The following is a 12,794-nucleotide window of genomic DNA, read 5'->3' on the forward strand; positions in this document are numbered from 1 at the left end:
CTGGCATGATATTTGATCTGGCTGCGCTGACCTGGCAGTGTTCTGGCGCATTCGATATACAGCAACTATCCAACAGAGGATAAATTACAATCTACAGTTTCGGGTGAATGTGTCGGGATCGAGTCGGTCGGCTCATATCTGATGGCCCATTTCCCCTAGCCTTGCTTCGCTGTCCCAAGTATCAACCTGCACATGGCAAAGAGAAGACTTGATGATCTCTGCTGGTACTTTCTCCCATCAGATATCCAGACTTTCTTGGACCCCAGGATGCATAAGGGACCACCCGCTTCGATGTCATATCACTGAAAGAGGAGGTTTTGGATTTTCCGCGCAGATGATCTAAACGCACGCACTGATGGCAATAGAGTAGGTACAATTCGGGTCGCACCAAGCAAAACGACGTGCAAAAATACATACATTCATCGGCTCAGGAGGTGGTATCATGTATGTGTCTGTATTAGCCGGACTTTGCAAGATGGTGATGCTATTGGAGAACAAACATCCTTGGATGCTTGATGCTGTTTATCGTCTCAGCCTTCGCTAACCTCCGTCGATAGAGCTTTGCCGCCCACCCGAAACAATCAATACTCAGTCCGTCGTCGCCGTGCATCCCCAGAATTCGTCTAAAGGATTTATCCAGAGATACAGAAACCTCGGAATCCGCCGCATATCTCCAAAATGTCTCGTGTCCTACACATGATACCAACGTGTTGAATTGCCCGTCCAGGCGCGAAGCGTCAAAGCCGTCGATATACTGTGGCTCGATATGCTAAGGTCTTTTTACCGGAGCATCCAGCCACATACCGAACATTTCGTTCCCCATTCACCAAATCCTGGACAGTTCAGGGTGTCGCACCCGACTATAAATTGTGCATTCAAGCCTTTCGGCTTTTGGCCCATGTTCAGAGGTGCCATGTCCAACGAAGTCGAGTTTTCGCGATGTTTAGTCTAATAATATACCCGGATGTTGAGGTTTGGGGTTGTGGGTGATTGAGTGGACTTGTGATTCCTGGGAAGTCGAGTATCGGGTATGTTGTGTTAGTCAACGAAGACATGTTAGCTGTGCTTGCGGGAAAGGGGGTTTATATATGTGAGCAGAAGTCTCTTCTGTTTGCATCTCTGTTTGAAAGGATGGACACCAGTCATTGGTTTTGTCGAATCAAACGGTGCTGGCCAGGTTTGCCGTTGGTCCTCACTCGTCAGTGCTGTGGCACTCTGGTCTGTTTGCCCATAGGCGCAACGTGGGGACAACCTTGTTTCGTCCCAGCCTGAAAGTTCTCACCTGGGTCACTGGTGTTTGGTCCGAAGTTGCCTGGCGTTTGTTATCCTGCCTGAACAGTATGGCTCTGCCGCTCTGGTGACTCCCAACCAGCCTCAGGTGTCAGGTACTGATACAGGGTCTTGTATGTCGAGAGGGTCCATGTTAAAAATTATGTTAAAGATGTCTTCTGTGGTCACCACAGCAAGATGGGCGCAGAATGTTCGCAGTCATTGTATACATGCATATATACACATATATTAGATAGTAATCCAGCCCCAGCTTCATTTCAGAAAGTGCTTCCGCCCAACGGGAAGCCCCCAAGCCTACATATCAGAGAGCAGAGCAGCCCTGCTTGACTGGCGGCGGAATGCTTCTACCCAATGCGGACGTCAATGGCTGGATACTATGGAATGGCCCCGCCCACGCTGTCAGACAGAATACTTTGCTCCTGGATTGCTTGTATTATCTTAAGTAGCGGAGAATGGCCAGCCTGTCAGACATCCATATTATGAGTTTGACAGCATCCCTGAATCGTTGTTTCCAGTCTTCGGCATTTCTCCATCTTTTTCGTACTTCTAAAAGACAACTGGCGAAACTGGGATCTCCTCCATACTGTCTTCACTGATCGACATTGGTGAGATGTGGAACCCATTATGCATCTATGGCCGCCACTGCAAATGATACGAACAGGCCGTCGCGCGGTGTCACCACGAGGTCTAAAAATGGTTGCCTAACTTGCAGGTACGTGTCTCTACAGTTGTTGCTCTCAAACGAGAGATCACCGCTGACATGGTTCAACCATATCCAGGATCAGGAGAGTCAAATGCGACGAAATGCGTCCTCATTGCCGCCGATGCATTGAGTCGGGTCGAAAGTGTGAGGGCCCTGTCGCGCATGAGATTCGCTTCATGCATGACCAGGCCGTCGTGTCCCATGCAAAGTCGAAGACCACAACGCCGGGCTTGCACCGCGATGTATCACTTGTGGCGCCGCAACACAACAACGAGGAACGACGAGCATTTTACTTTTTCCTGAATCGCGCCGCACCCGTGTTCGCTGGGGGACTCAATGCCAGGTTCTGGCTTGACTTGATTCCCCGGCTGGCTCAATCCAGTCCGTTCATATGGGACGCCGTGGTCTCGATCAGCTGGCTGTTCGAGCGCGTGCCCTATGATATCCTGGTCAGGAGGTTCGAAACCCAGCCGACTTGCATCGTGAGCTCGGATCACAGAAAGGCTGTCAAATGGTACGGTCGCGCGATTGCCGGTCTCCGTCGACATATGGAGCGCGGCGAAATCGACACCCCCGTTGCGCTTCTGAGTTGTATTCTATTCATCAGCGTCGAGTCCCAGCAAAGGAACATCGGAAACGCTTTGAGTCTGGTGGAGACCGCCTACAAGCTCTTGTGCCAGAGTCTTTCGACGTCGGTGTCACGCTTGTCAGCAGACAGTCTCTCAATCCATGAGGTCGTCACACCCTTTGTTTCGCGCCATGCCGTCCTCATGGCAACTCTCGGAACTCCCCTTCCCCCGGATTGGAGCTGCCAAGTGGAAGAGAACGTTCTGAAGCCGGCGGTGCTTGCGTCGTTATCTGAGCTTGACGAATCGAGGGCGCGACTGTACAGTCTCACATATCAAGCATACGAGATCATTCGGGTGGAGAACATCCAGCCCACGGAAGACCGCATCGTGAAGATGCAGCGCGTGAAGCAGACACTACTACTCCAAGATCTGAGACAGTGGGAAAGTTCCTTTGTCAGGACATGGCGCCATGAAACGAGAAACGAGATGTTATGGGCAGTATCGAATCTCCTGATGCACTGGGTTGTCTGTTATATTTGGCTGTCGACATGCACGAGTCAGCTGCAGACCACATTCGACGATTACAGAGACCAGTTCTCAACAATTCTCGACCATGCCGAGAAAGTCCTCAAATACAGTATCGGATCTACGACGGGCCAACCGATTTTTAGATTCGAGATAGGGCTGATCCCGCCGTTATACTTCTGTGCCATAAAGTGTCGCGACCCGATGCTTCGCCGGAGAGCGTTGGCCATGATGATGCAAGCACCTGAGAAGGAGAGCCTCTGGTCTTCTGTGGCGACAGAGACGATGATTGAGAATGTCATCGCCATGGAAGAAGGCAAACCTTACGATGCCTCCCAATCCGACCTGACCGGGCCTCTGCCATTGCCGCCGGAAGAGAATCGCATCCATAACGTCGCTGTGGTCGGGAAAGATGTCCTCGGAGGCACCCAGCGGTTTGCCCTTGAGTTGAGCAAATACGTTACGGGCCCTGATGGAGTGAGGAGGATGGTCAGCGAAACAGTCTGGCTGGAAGAGGCTGCAGCTGAGCAAACATGATCCAAGTCAACGCTCGCAGCCTGTACGACCTGCATACATTCAACGCATTGACGATGTGCATGGATGTTCCGATCGATGCAGGCTTCAAGGCGACGACTGGATGCATTGTCATGGTCAAGTCTGCGACAGGAGTTTCCGCAGGCCGAATGCAGATTCTGAAAGAGCATATCCTACTACCCGCTCACTTTCCGGCACACTGAGATGGATGCACCAGACAATCCATCCGCGGTGACATGAGAACGATATACCTGGCTGACCGGAGCAATTTCAGTGTGGGTCGGCTTGCCAGGAAGCCTCATCGTCAACTTGGTCGGGAACATGGGGGAGCTTTCTTGACCTGACAGAGCCTCGTCGACAAGCATGCATCCGCATCAACTATAGGCATCATACTATTTGAATGACCTATGGCAACGAAAGAATCAGCACAGTCCGTTCATGGCTGGCCGCTTTGGCCAGGACTATGGGACTGCAAGGAATCATATGATGCCCAACGATGATATGGGGCGTGCTCTGGCAATCAAATTCAGATTGTTATGTGGTTGCCTTGGTGGTACACCGTCAGTCGTGCACCCCAGACAAGTCTCAACACAAGGATAGTGAGATTGTACGAGTTATCTCATATGTACCCAGTAGTAAGACCATACTTGTAATAGACGCAGTGGACGACCCGGTCGTTCACAACTTGAATACCTAGTAGTAAGTAGCCCTACATAATTCATTTTGTCAGACAAGCAGGAGGACTATTAGATGTCGTCGATGTCGCAGCCCACATCTGTCAGACACGAAAAATTCAGATAAGATCGACCCGCTCAGCGATAAGATAAAGAATCTCATCTAAAAAAGTTGCCTCGCATGCGGTGAACTTTTCCTACCGTCGTCGTCTCTAACAGCAACCACTCTCCCCACGAGGACGAAACCCCCAACGATAACTACCGACAATGGTCAAACGCAAGCTCGGCGCACTTGAAAAAGTGGACGCAGATCTCGCGAACCTCCAGAACAAAATCAAACGCGACCCGAAATCGTACCAGACCGACTTCCTCTACCAGCACGTCCAATATGAAAACCAACGGCAGATTTTCATGCAGGCGCCGACGTCGGCGTCAGACAGCGGCGTCATCTCGTTCCGCGAACTGATCGAGTTCGTGGCCCACGTGTCAGACTGCTATAAGGAAGAGACGAAAGAGTTCCCGCGGCAATTGATTGAGATTCTGTCCGCACACCACGCTACCCTGGAGCCGGAACTACGTGAAAAGATTGTGGGCAGTCTAGTGCTGCTGAGGAGAAAAGACATCATCGACTCGAACACGCTCCATCAATGCCTGTTTCCCATCTTGATCTCGACGCCGAGCAAGTCCCTACGCGCGCTGCTTTTCCAGAAGATCATCAGCGATCTGCGCACGGCGAATACCAAAAGCATCAACCACAAGCTGAACCGGACTGTGCAGACGACACTACACAATTTGGTGACGGATGATCGGTCCTCGCCGAAGGCGCTATGGGCCGTCAAAATCACCCGCGAGATGTGGAAACGGCAGATCTGGACGGACGCGAAGGCCGTCGAGATCATGAAAGAGGCGGCGCTGAGTGACAATGAGAAATGTGTCGTTGGAGGAGTGCGTTTCTTTCTTGGAGGTGACAAGGAGCGTGAAGAGTTGGAGGACGAAAGTTCCGACGAAGAGACGGTCGATATGGGCAAGCTGCGGCATCAGATCGGGGTGAACAAGAAGAGCAAAAAGGCCGAACGGAGACTGGAAAAGGCGGCCGCCACAATCCGCCGGAAAGAGAAGAAAAAGGGACAGCCGCATCCATTGAACTTCTCGGCCCTGCATCTCTTGCATGACCCGCAGGGGTTCGCGGAGACGTTGTTCTCAAAACACCTGCAGAGCAGCAAATCGAAGTTGAACTTGGAGCAGAAGCTGCTCGTCTTACAGCTGGTGTCGAGGCTGATTGGCTTGCACAAGCTGACGGTGATCAGCTTCTACTCCTACTTCTTGAAGTATCTGACGCCTCGACAACCGTCCGTGACATCTTTCCTCGCCTCACTAGCACAAGCGACGCATAATCTGGTACCGCCAGACGACTTGGAACCACTGATTCAAAAGATTGCAAACGAGTTTGTTTCAGAAGCTGCGGCCGGAGAGGTGGCCGCGGCAGGCTTGAACGCGATTCGAGAAATATGCGTGCGGCAGCCGTTGGCCATGAATGATACCTTACTGCAAGATTTGGTCATGTACAGAAAAAGCAAAGACAAGGGAGTCATGATGGCCGCCAAAGGTCTTTTGGGGTTGTACAGACAAGTTGGAGCGGAGATGTTGAAAAAGCGCGACCGTGGCAAAGACGCCGCACTTGGTCTGCGTTCTGGCGATCAGAAGCAGCAGAGGTTTGGCGAGGAGGCGGTAGGAGAAATCGAAGGTCTTGACCTACTGGAGAAATGGAAACAAGAGGAGAAACAGAGGAGAAGACTCGAAAAGGGACTTGATCCAGAAGCTTCCGACCAAGAAGGCGAAGATGACGAAGAAGATTGGAATGCTTGGGATGTGGAAGAAGACGACAGCGACGATTCCGGCGGTTGGATCAACGTGGAAAGCGATGACGAAATCGAGATCAGCGATAGCGACGACGACAAGCCATCCACGAAGAAAGTCAGGTTCGAGGCTCAAGGATCGAAAAGCGACGACAAGGAGAACCAATCCACCACGAAAGATGACCCTGACGCAGAGGCGACCACTACACAGTCGAAATCAAGTCTGGCCACTACGCGCATTCTGACCCCGGCCGACCTCGCCAAATTGCAGGAACTTCGGACTACCGCTTCGGTGTCGTCGCTGATGAAGAACCACAAAGCTCACCACACAGCACGGACGGCACAGACTAACGCGCAACGACATATCGACGACCCTCTGACGGCTGCCGAGATCGAGGGTCTGGCTTCGCTGTCACAGGGCAAGTCGACGCGAGCCCAGAAACTGGCATTGCTCCAGGAACACAGGGATGAGCGGGAAGATCATAAATCCAAAGCCGCCAGGAAGAAGGACCGCAAGGAAAGTGAAGGCAAGAGCACCACCAACAAGGAAAAGGCGCGGAAAAAGAATTTCCTCATGACTTTGGGCAAAGCCAAGTCGAAGGGGAAGAGGAGTTTGGTGGAACATCGCCGGATTTTGAAAGCTCACGCGGACAGGTCAAAGAGGGGCGGAAAGAGAGGAAACAGGGGTTGAAGATGACCCTTTCCCCTTTCCTCTTTCCGACCACCATCACAATTCTCGGGGAGAGTATGATTATGATTTCGAGAAGGGAGTGATGACCACATGGTGGATGAGGATGGTGGAATCTCTCCCTGCCCAAGGCAGCCTTGCGTGTCACATGACTCTAAATGGACGAGGCTGCCGCTTGCAGGGGTCTGATACGATACTTCATCTCCCATCTCCATCTCCCAACTCCCTTCATCCTTCATCATATCAATCCTATCCGACCATAGTTATACCAAGACGATAATGAACCTTGAGAAGCCAGTGAACATTTGAAAGTCCATCACGCTTCCAGGTGACCAACATTTCTACTTCATGCTACACGATACCAGTACACTACAAGTGACTTCCACCAAGGTGAATCCTTCGCTTTGCTTCGCTTCGGGTGTAGAATCCGACAACCACAACGTCATGATATACCAGACCACCACAGTGATAACATACATTCATTCACCACTACCAGTCTACCTTCTCACTACTACTACTGTTGACTTCTCTTGATCCATATTTCAGTCTCTTTCACACGCAGTTGCCATACCGTTCCTGCGAGTTCATGTTCGTTCGACCAAAACTATATACGAAGAGATATTCTGACTCTCTAGACACCCACGCATCCAACTTCAAGTCGGCCAGCAAGACAACAAGAAACACCATAACGAATCTGCAATATCAACTTGAAACCTCAATCTAAACCATGCCTGAGAACTACATCAACCCAGCCCGGCCCAAGATTCGGTTCTCCCTGATCGAATGTATTACCATCGGCCTAGGAGCCGGCAGAGTGGGTGTTGCAGCGTATGTTATTCCACTACTATACCCTATACCCTATACCCTACTACCCTACTATTCTAATATTCTACTTCTAAACCCTTCACCCTACTATCCTTCCACCTTAGTACCCCTTTTCAGGCCAAACATCGCATTCATTCGACAGAATTTCGACTCTACTGAAATCCATGCTCTCATATCCCCACGTCAATCGGAATTGGATCGATCCTCAGTTTCAATCTGACAGCCACTACTAGCCTACCAGGCTGTACGGTTTTTCTCTTCTAAGGGAGTGGAAACGAAGCAGAAATGCCACCATACTTGCCTGTCTCTCTCTCATCGTGAAAGAAGTCCCTCAATCAACCCATATTATTCTCCCCCGTGTTGTTATTCAACTAGAACAGTCCATAACCCACCGTCCCAACTCCTACGTGCCGGGGAAGACGCTCGCGCGCCTGTTCAATCTCGACTTCTCCAAGTTACCGGACACCATCAACCTCGCGATGCACTGGGGCCAGGGGATGCTCGCTGCTGGAGTGCGCGGCTTGATGAGCTATTACGGCATCGTCGGCCCGTTTGGGAGCTATTTGTTCATGGGGGTGCGGTTGTTGGTCGATCAGACGTTGGAGAATTATACGGGAGTCGGGGCGTTGCCGTGGTATGTTGTTCAAATTCTTGTTCTCATTCTCGTCCTCGTTCTTGTTGTCGTTCTTGTTGTCGTTCTTGTTGTCGTTCTTGTTGTCGTTCTTGTTGTCGTTCTCGTTGTCATTTGTGTCAAGATTCAAACGTTCACTCTGTTCATCCCTCCAACGGAGGAGTTCTAACGGTTCGGGGTTGGTTCACCTTTTGGTTTTAGTAATTCCACCCCAGCCCTGATACCGGGATATCCAATGGTTCAAATCTCGTTCTCGTTCTCTCTTTGTCTTTCTCTTTCCCGCCATCAATATCAATATCGCATGATGCGTAAGCTAGCATCTCATGACACACCCCTAGGACATGGCCTGTCAATGAACAGATCGTCGATCTCCTCCACAAGGCAATCTACGCCGCCGTCACGGGATATGTGGCGGACCGGTTGATTCTGGGGAGTTCACTGAATGCTTGAACAGAACTGAACAAACTTCTACGATGGCTTGCCAGTGATGATTTGACAGCCTTCGCGACCACTACCACAGAGATATGAGTCAGAGATGGACAGGCGGAACAAGAACAATAGTCGTGGAATAGATACCCTGTGATTCCATACTTGGTCATTAGTCACATATCGATTCATCCATGTAGTCCAGGATGACATGATGACAGGATCTGGTAGGCAACATCATCCCTGGACCTAAGCCTGTGGCATTGCTGCAGTGCTGTCAATGACAAAGTTGATACATATGAACAGTCGAATGATCTACTGAGAGCAACAACGGTGGACAGCAAAGATCTTTGAACTCTACTCAATTAAGCTGAGCCTTCGGTATCGATTGAATTGGTATCTCAATGCATGCCGAGATGAGCAATCTAATGCAGTAGACTCCTCCGAGTCTGCCGTAGGATAGCACGTTCTGGGCGGTCTTTCCGGCATTCATGTATCGTCGTGCTTCAGACCGATGGTGACCCCATGTTGACCGTAGTTGTAGATGCAACTGCAATTCACCCTGAAATATGCAGTTCATTTCTTCTTGCCATCACCCAAGTTCTCCTGCACGGATCCGCCAACAGAACCCTCAGGGTTGAAGTGTTTGCCAACAGCGCCCTTGCTGGAGAATGGACCACCCACGGCCTCTCCGACTTGACCAATGTTTCCGTCGGCTATTTTTCAATCGAAACATCAGTATAAAGTTATTTTGGTCTGTCCAAGTCTTCGACAGGGGATGGGATCAAGGAGTCGTGATGGGGAGGGTGAGGTGAGATCTGGGAAGTAAACGCAGGACTACTAGGTAACGGCTTACCCTTGAACTGCTTTCCGATTGCTCCATCTTTGTCAAACAGATTCGGCTTCTCTCCCTGCATATGCTCCGCCGCAGACTGCGCCGTGCTGCCCACACTGCCGTCAGGCTTGAATTGCTTTCCCACGGCGCCCTCTTTGTCAAATGGTCCGCCGACCTGTTGTGCCGTGCCGCCCACGGAGCCCTTCTCGGTGAACTCGGAGCCGACGGAGCCTTTGTTGGCGTCGAGCGACGAGGTGTCTTTGTTCGAAGCCATTCCTGTATAGTAGCTGAGATTAGAGTCTGAACCTCATAGCTCAAGATGAAAGCAGAACAGACAGACACTGTAAACCAAATCTCTGGTATACCGGTCTAGACCGTGGAGAGCAGTTATGCTGAGACGAGGGAGAGCAGGTAAGGTATAGCTTACTTGTGGTGGCAACGGAGAATGCTCTCGTGCTTCGGAGTCCCGTCAACTGCGCAAGACCCATGATTGAGGTTCGTGGAAGACGTAGAAGAGACATGATGAGGATCTGAATAACTCAGGGTAAAGCGACTTGGTCGACTTGGCTGCAATATATGTTGAACGGTAGTGGTCGAAAGGTTCAAACTGTTAGCTTGAGGTAGGTACTTGGTGGTGCCAGACTGTTTTCTAGGAGTTCAACAGTACAATGCTAAGGTATGTCATGTAGTAGACGTCAGAGGCTGGTTCACTTGGCGAGAAGCGTGTGAGAGAGAGAGAAGGGGAGGAAGGTGTTGCGATTGAGCGTGCATGGGGGCGAAGGGCTGGATTGAATTTCCGTGCGACCATTTCACTCGCTTGATGGAAGTTGAGCCCGGCGCCTTGAAGAGCAGAAGTCATGACGACGTTGGTTGGACGAAAACGTGACTTGTATAACTTCGTCATTTTGTGGTTTACGACCGTCAGTTCACTTTTGATTGGCAGGTCGAGCTGTTACTTATTGAAACATTCAGATGTGATAGCATGAATGGCATAAGGTACCTATCTCGAGTTAGCATCGTGTACGCTTTCATCATCTCTCGCCTACTATTCAGACCTCAAACTGAAGTCACGGGAAAGGGAATCTATAAGGACTGGAGATTCAATAAACTGGGTACAACAACGATTCATCTATAGACTAACCACTAACATACTAGTAGGATATGCTAATCTCCTAGCGGCCCACAGCTGAGGTGCTACTATGACGTACACTGCGATGAAATAACGACGATAACGATCACAATAGCGATCGATAAGCTACTAGATATCTGTTCTCGACCACCACCACCGTACTGAAGGCATCATCATATCATTCTGCTTAGAATGTCTTGTCTCAATTGTGCTCATTCTCGTCTCATTGCATGTAAATGCAGACGTGCTGTCTATGAATCATGAATCGTCAAGTCATGCTATGCTTCCACTGCTGCATGCTGTCCTCCGTCACCGGCGAATGACGCTGCTTACACCTCCTGATCCCATAGGACAAGAGCATCCTCACCCACCTTCTCCGTGATCAGATTGATGCTCAAGTTCCACAGTGCTTCGGCCAACGCTCGATCGGACGCTTGCGACGTTTCCTTGCCCGGTTGTCCCTAGATATCAGTTAGTCATGTGAAACGTCGGCAGGCGAAACACAGCTGCTGGAAGAACGTACAGGGTCAGCAAAGTAATATCCTTGGAGATCCTTCTCCTCGATTTCGGGACTCGTGGCCGCCCACAGAGCACTGTATGAGCCTTGCTCGATATCTCTTCCCACCGTGGTCATGGCCCAGGTGAGCATCTTGCCGAAAATCCCTGGATATGCAGACTTCCACTGCTGCTGCATGTTGGTGTTGACCGTTCCAGGATGCACGCTGAGGGAGTATACCTTGTCGCCATTCTTCTTGAACACCTTTTCCGGGAGCAGGAACTTCGAAAGCAGTATCAGGGCCAGCTTTGAGCGGGCGTAAAGATGTGTGGGTCCAAAGTCTTTGTTGTTGATTTCTTCCAGTGATCCAAAGTGGACATCTGACGGGGCCATCCGATGGACTTCGGACGCCTCGAACACAATGCGTGGTGGTGGGGTGTCGGGCAGCTTGGAGGTCTTGCGAATAAGAGGGTAGAGAAGGTTGAGTGCGTAGAACTGTCCGAGGTAGTTGACTCCGAAGTGCCGATCAATGCCATCTGCGTCGAGATCGAATTTGTCCGTGTTGATGCCGGCTGACAAGATGAGCTGGGAGGGATGGTCAGTCACCGCTCACTCAAGGTTGTTGCACGTCTCTATTGCGTACCAGATCCAGTCGGTCGAGCTTCTCGCGCAGATCGCTGAAGACTTGCTTCACCTCTTTGAGGCTCCCGAGATCACAGCCGACCCAGTCGACGTCCGCACCTGGTGTTTCTTCTCGGATTTGCTTGATGGCTTCATCTCCCTGGTCCTCTTTCCGGTTCACCATGATCACCTTGGCTTTGGCTTGCGCGAATTGGCGCGAGATCTGAAACCTAACAACTCCATCAGAATGAACGCCAACGGTATGGTTGTGGCAAGCTTCAAACCCACCCGATGCCATTAGCACCACCTGTAACTATTGCAGTCCGACCAGAAAGGTCATGGAGTTCTTTCTTGGGGCCGATGACGGAATGGAGTGCTGACTGCATGTTGATTCTGTGAGTGTAATAATTTTAGACGTTATATTGCCAAAGCTGGATGCAAAGGTTCGTTTAGACTTGAGGGAAACTTGAATATAAAGGACTCGCTGGAAATCACTTGTGAACAACTTCTTGACCGTTATATTAATTTCATGTTGTTTAGATGAGATCACAGCATGCGTCGGAAGAAGAAGCCGCGGCGCTGAAAAAGTAGGAGTTGAAGCCATGACATCGACCACTTACTGCTGTGTGTCTGCTATGTTGTCATACTCACGCCGGAAGCGACTTACTGGCCAACCATGTCGTTTCATTGCGCATCAGGGCTGTAGGCCTCTTGACATGATCGTCAACGAAGCCTCGTGGAAGCTGTGTGCCCTGTCCAGGGACTTGGACTCGATGTTGCTTGGCTCTGCCTGATGTATGAGTTCCGGACCCAACGATGGCGGGGGTATCTCGTTTGGGCATGCAGTGTTGTAGCACCGTTTCCAACACCACCATTGCAGGAGGTGGACACCCATTGCCTGCACGGCTGCCGGCCTCAACTTTAGTCGCCATAGCTGTCAGTAGACGACTCTGTTGAATAAAATATGGCAACCAGTTCCCCGCCAGTTCTGG

At 50.7% G+C, this 12,794-nt stretch overlaps 5 protein-coding genes across 5 annotated transcripts; 3 read left to right on the forward strand and 2 right to left on the reverse strand.

Moving 5' to 3' along the window:
- Positions 1-2,094: 2,094 nt before the first annotated feature.
- On the forward strand, positions 2,095-3,624 carry A1O1_03491 (uncharacterized protein; the record flags this gene model as incomplete). Its single annotated transcript, XM_007724394.1, has 1 exon — positions 2,095-3,624. The coding sequence occupies one exon, from the start codon at positions 2,095-2,097 to the stop codon at positions 3,622-3,624; it is 1,530 nt and encodes a 509-aa protein (XP_007722584.1).
- A 938-nt stretch (positions 3,625-4,562) lies between these two features.
- On the forward strand, positions 4,563-6,842 carry A1O1_03492 (uncharacterized protein; the record flags this gene model as incomplete). Its single annotated transcript, XM_007724395.1, has 1 exon — positions 4,563-6,842. The coding sequence occupies one exon, from the start codon at positions 4,563-4,565 to the stop codon at positions 6,840-6,842; it is 2,280 nt and encodes a 759-aa protein (XP_007722585.1).
- Positions 6,843-7,566: 724 nt separating this feature from the next.
- A1O1_03493 (uncharacterized protein) lies at positions 7,567-8,464 on the forward strand (the record flags this gene model as incomplete). The annotated part of the gene is made up of 2 exons (XM_007724396.1): positions 7,567-7,671; positions 8,045-8,464. 2 exons carry the CDS (start codon positions 7,567-7,569, stop codon positions 8,462-8,464), a joined length of 525 nt encoding a protein of 174 aa, XP_007722586.1.
- An 833-nt stretch (positions 8,465-9,297) lies between these two features.
- Positions 9,298-9,830, reverse strand: A1O1_03494 (uncharacterized protein; the record flags this gene model as incomplete). The annotated part of the gene is made up of 2 exons (XM_007724397.1): positions 9,298-9,437; positions 9,578-9,830. 2 exons carry the CDS (start codon positions 9,828-9,830, stop codon positions 9,298-9,300), a joined length of 393 nt encoding a protein of 130 aa, XP_007722587.1.
- A 1,184-nt stretch (positions 9,831-11,014) lies between these two features.
- On the reverse strand, positions 11,015-12,188 carry A1O1_03495 (uncharacterized protein; the record flags this gene model as incomplete). Its single annotated transcript, XM_007724398.1, has 4 exons — positions 11,015-11,146; positions 11,209-11,766; positions 11,825-12,032; positions 12,091-12,188. The coding sequence occupies 4 exons, from the start codon at positions 12,186-12,188 to the stop codon at positions 11,015-11,017; spliced, it is 996 nt and encodes a 331-aa protein (XP_007722588.1).
- Positions 12,189-12,794: the final 606 nt, after the last annotated feature.

The sequence above is a fragment of the Capronia coronata genome (genome assembly GCF_000585585.1).
Source record: "Capronia coronata CBS 617.96 chromosome Unknown acBCG-supercont1.3, whole genome shotgun sequence".
In the NCBI taxonomy this organism is placed as follows: Eukaryota; Fungi; Ascomycota; class Eurotiomycetes; order Chaetothyriales; family Herpotrichiellaceae; genus Capronia; species Capronia coronata.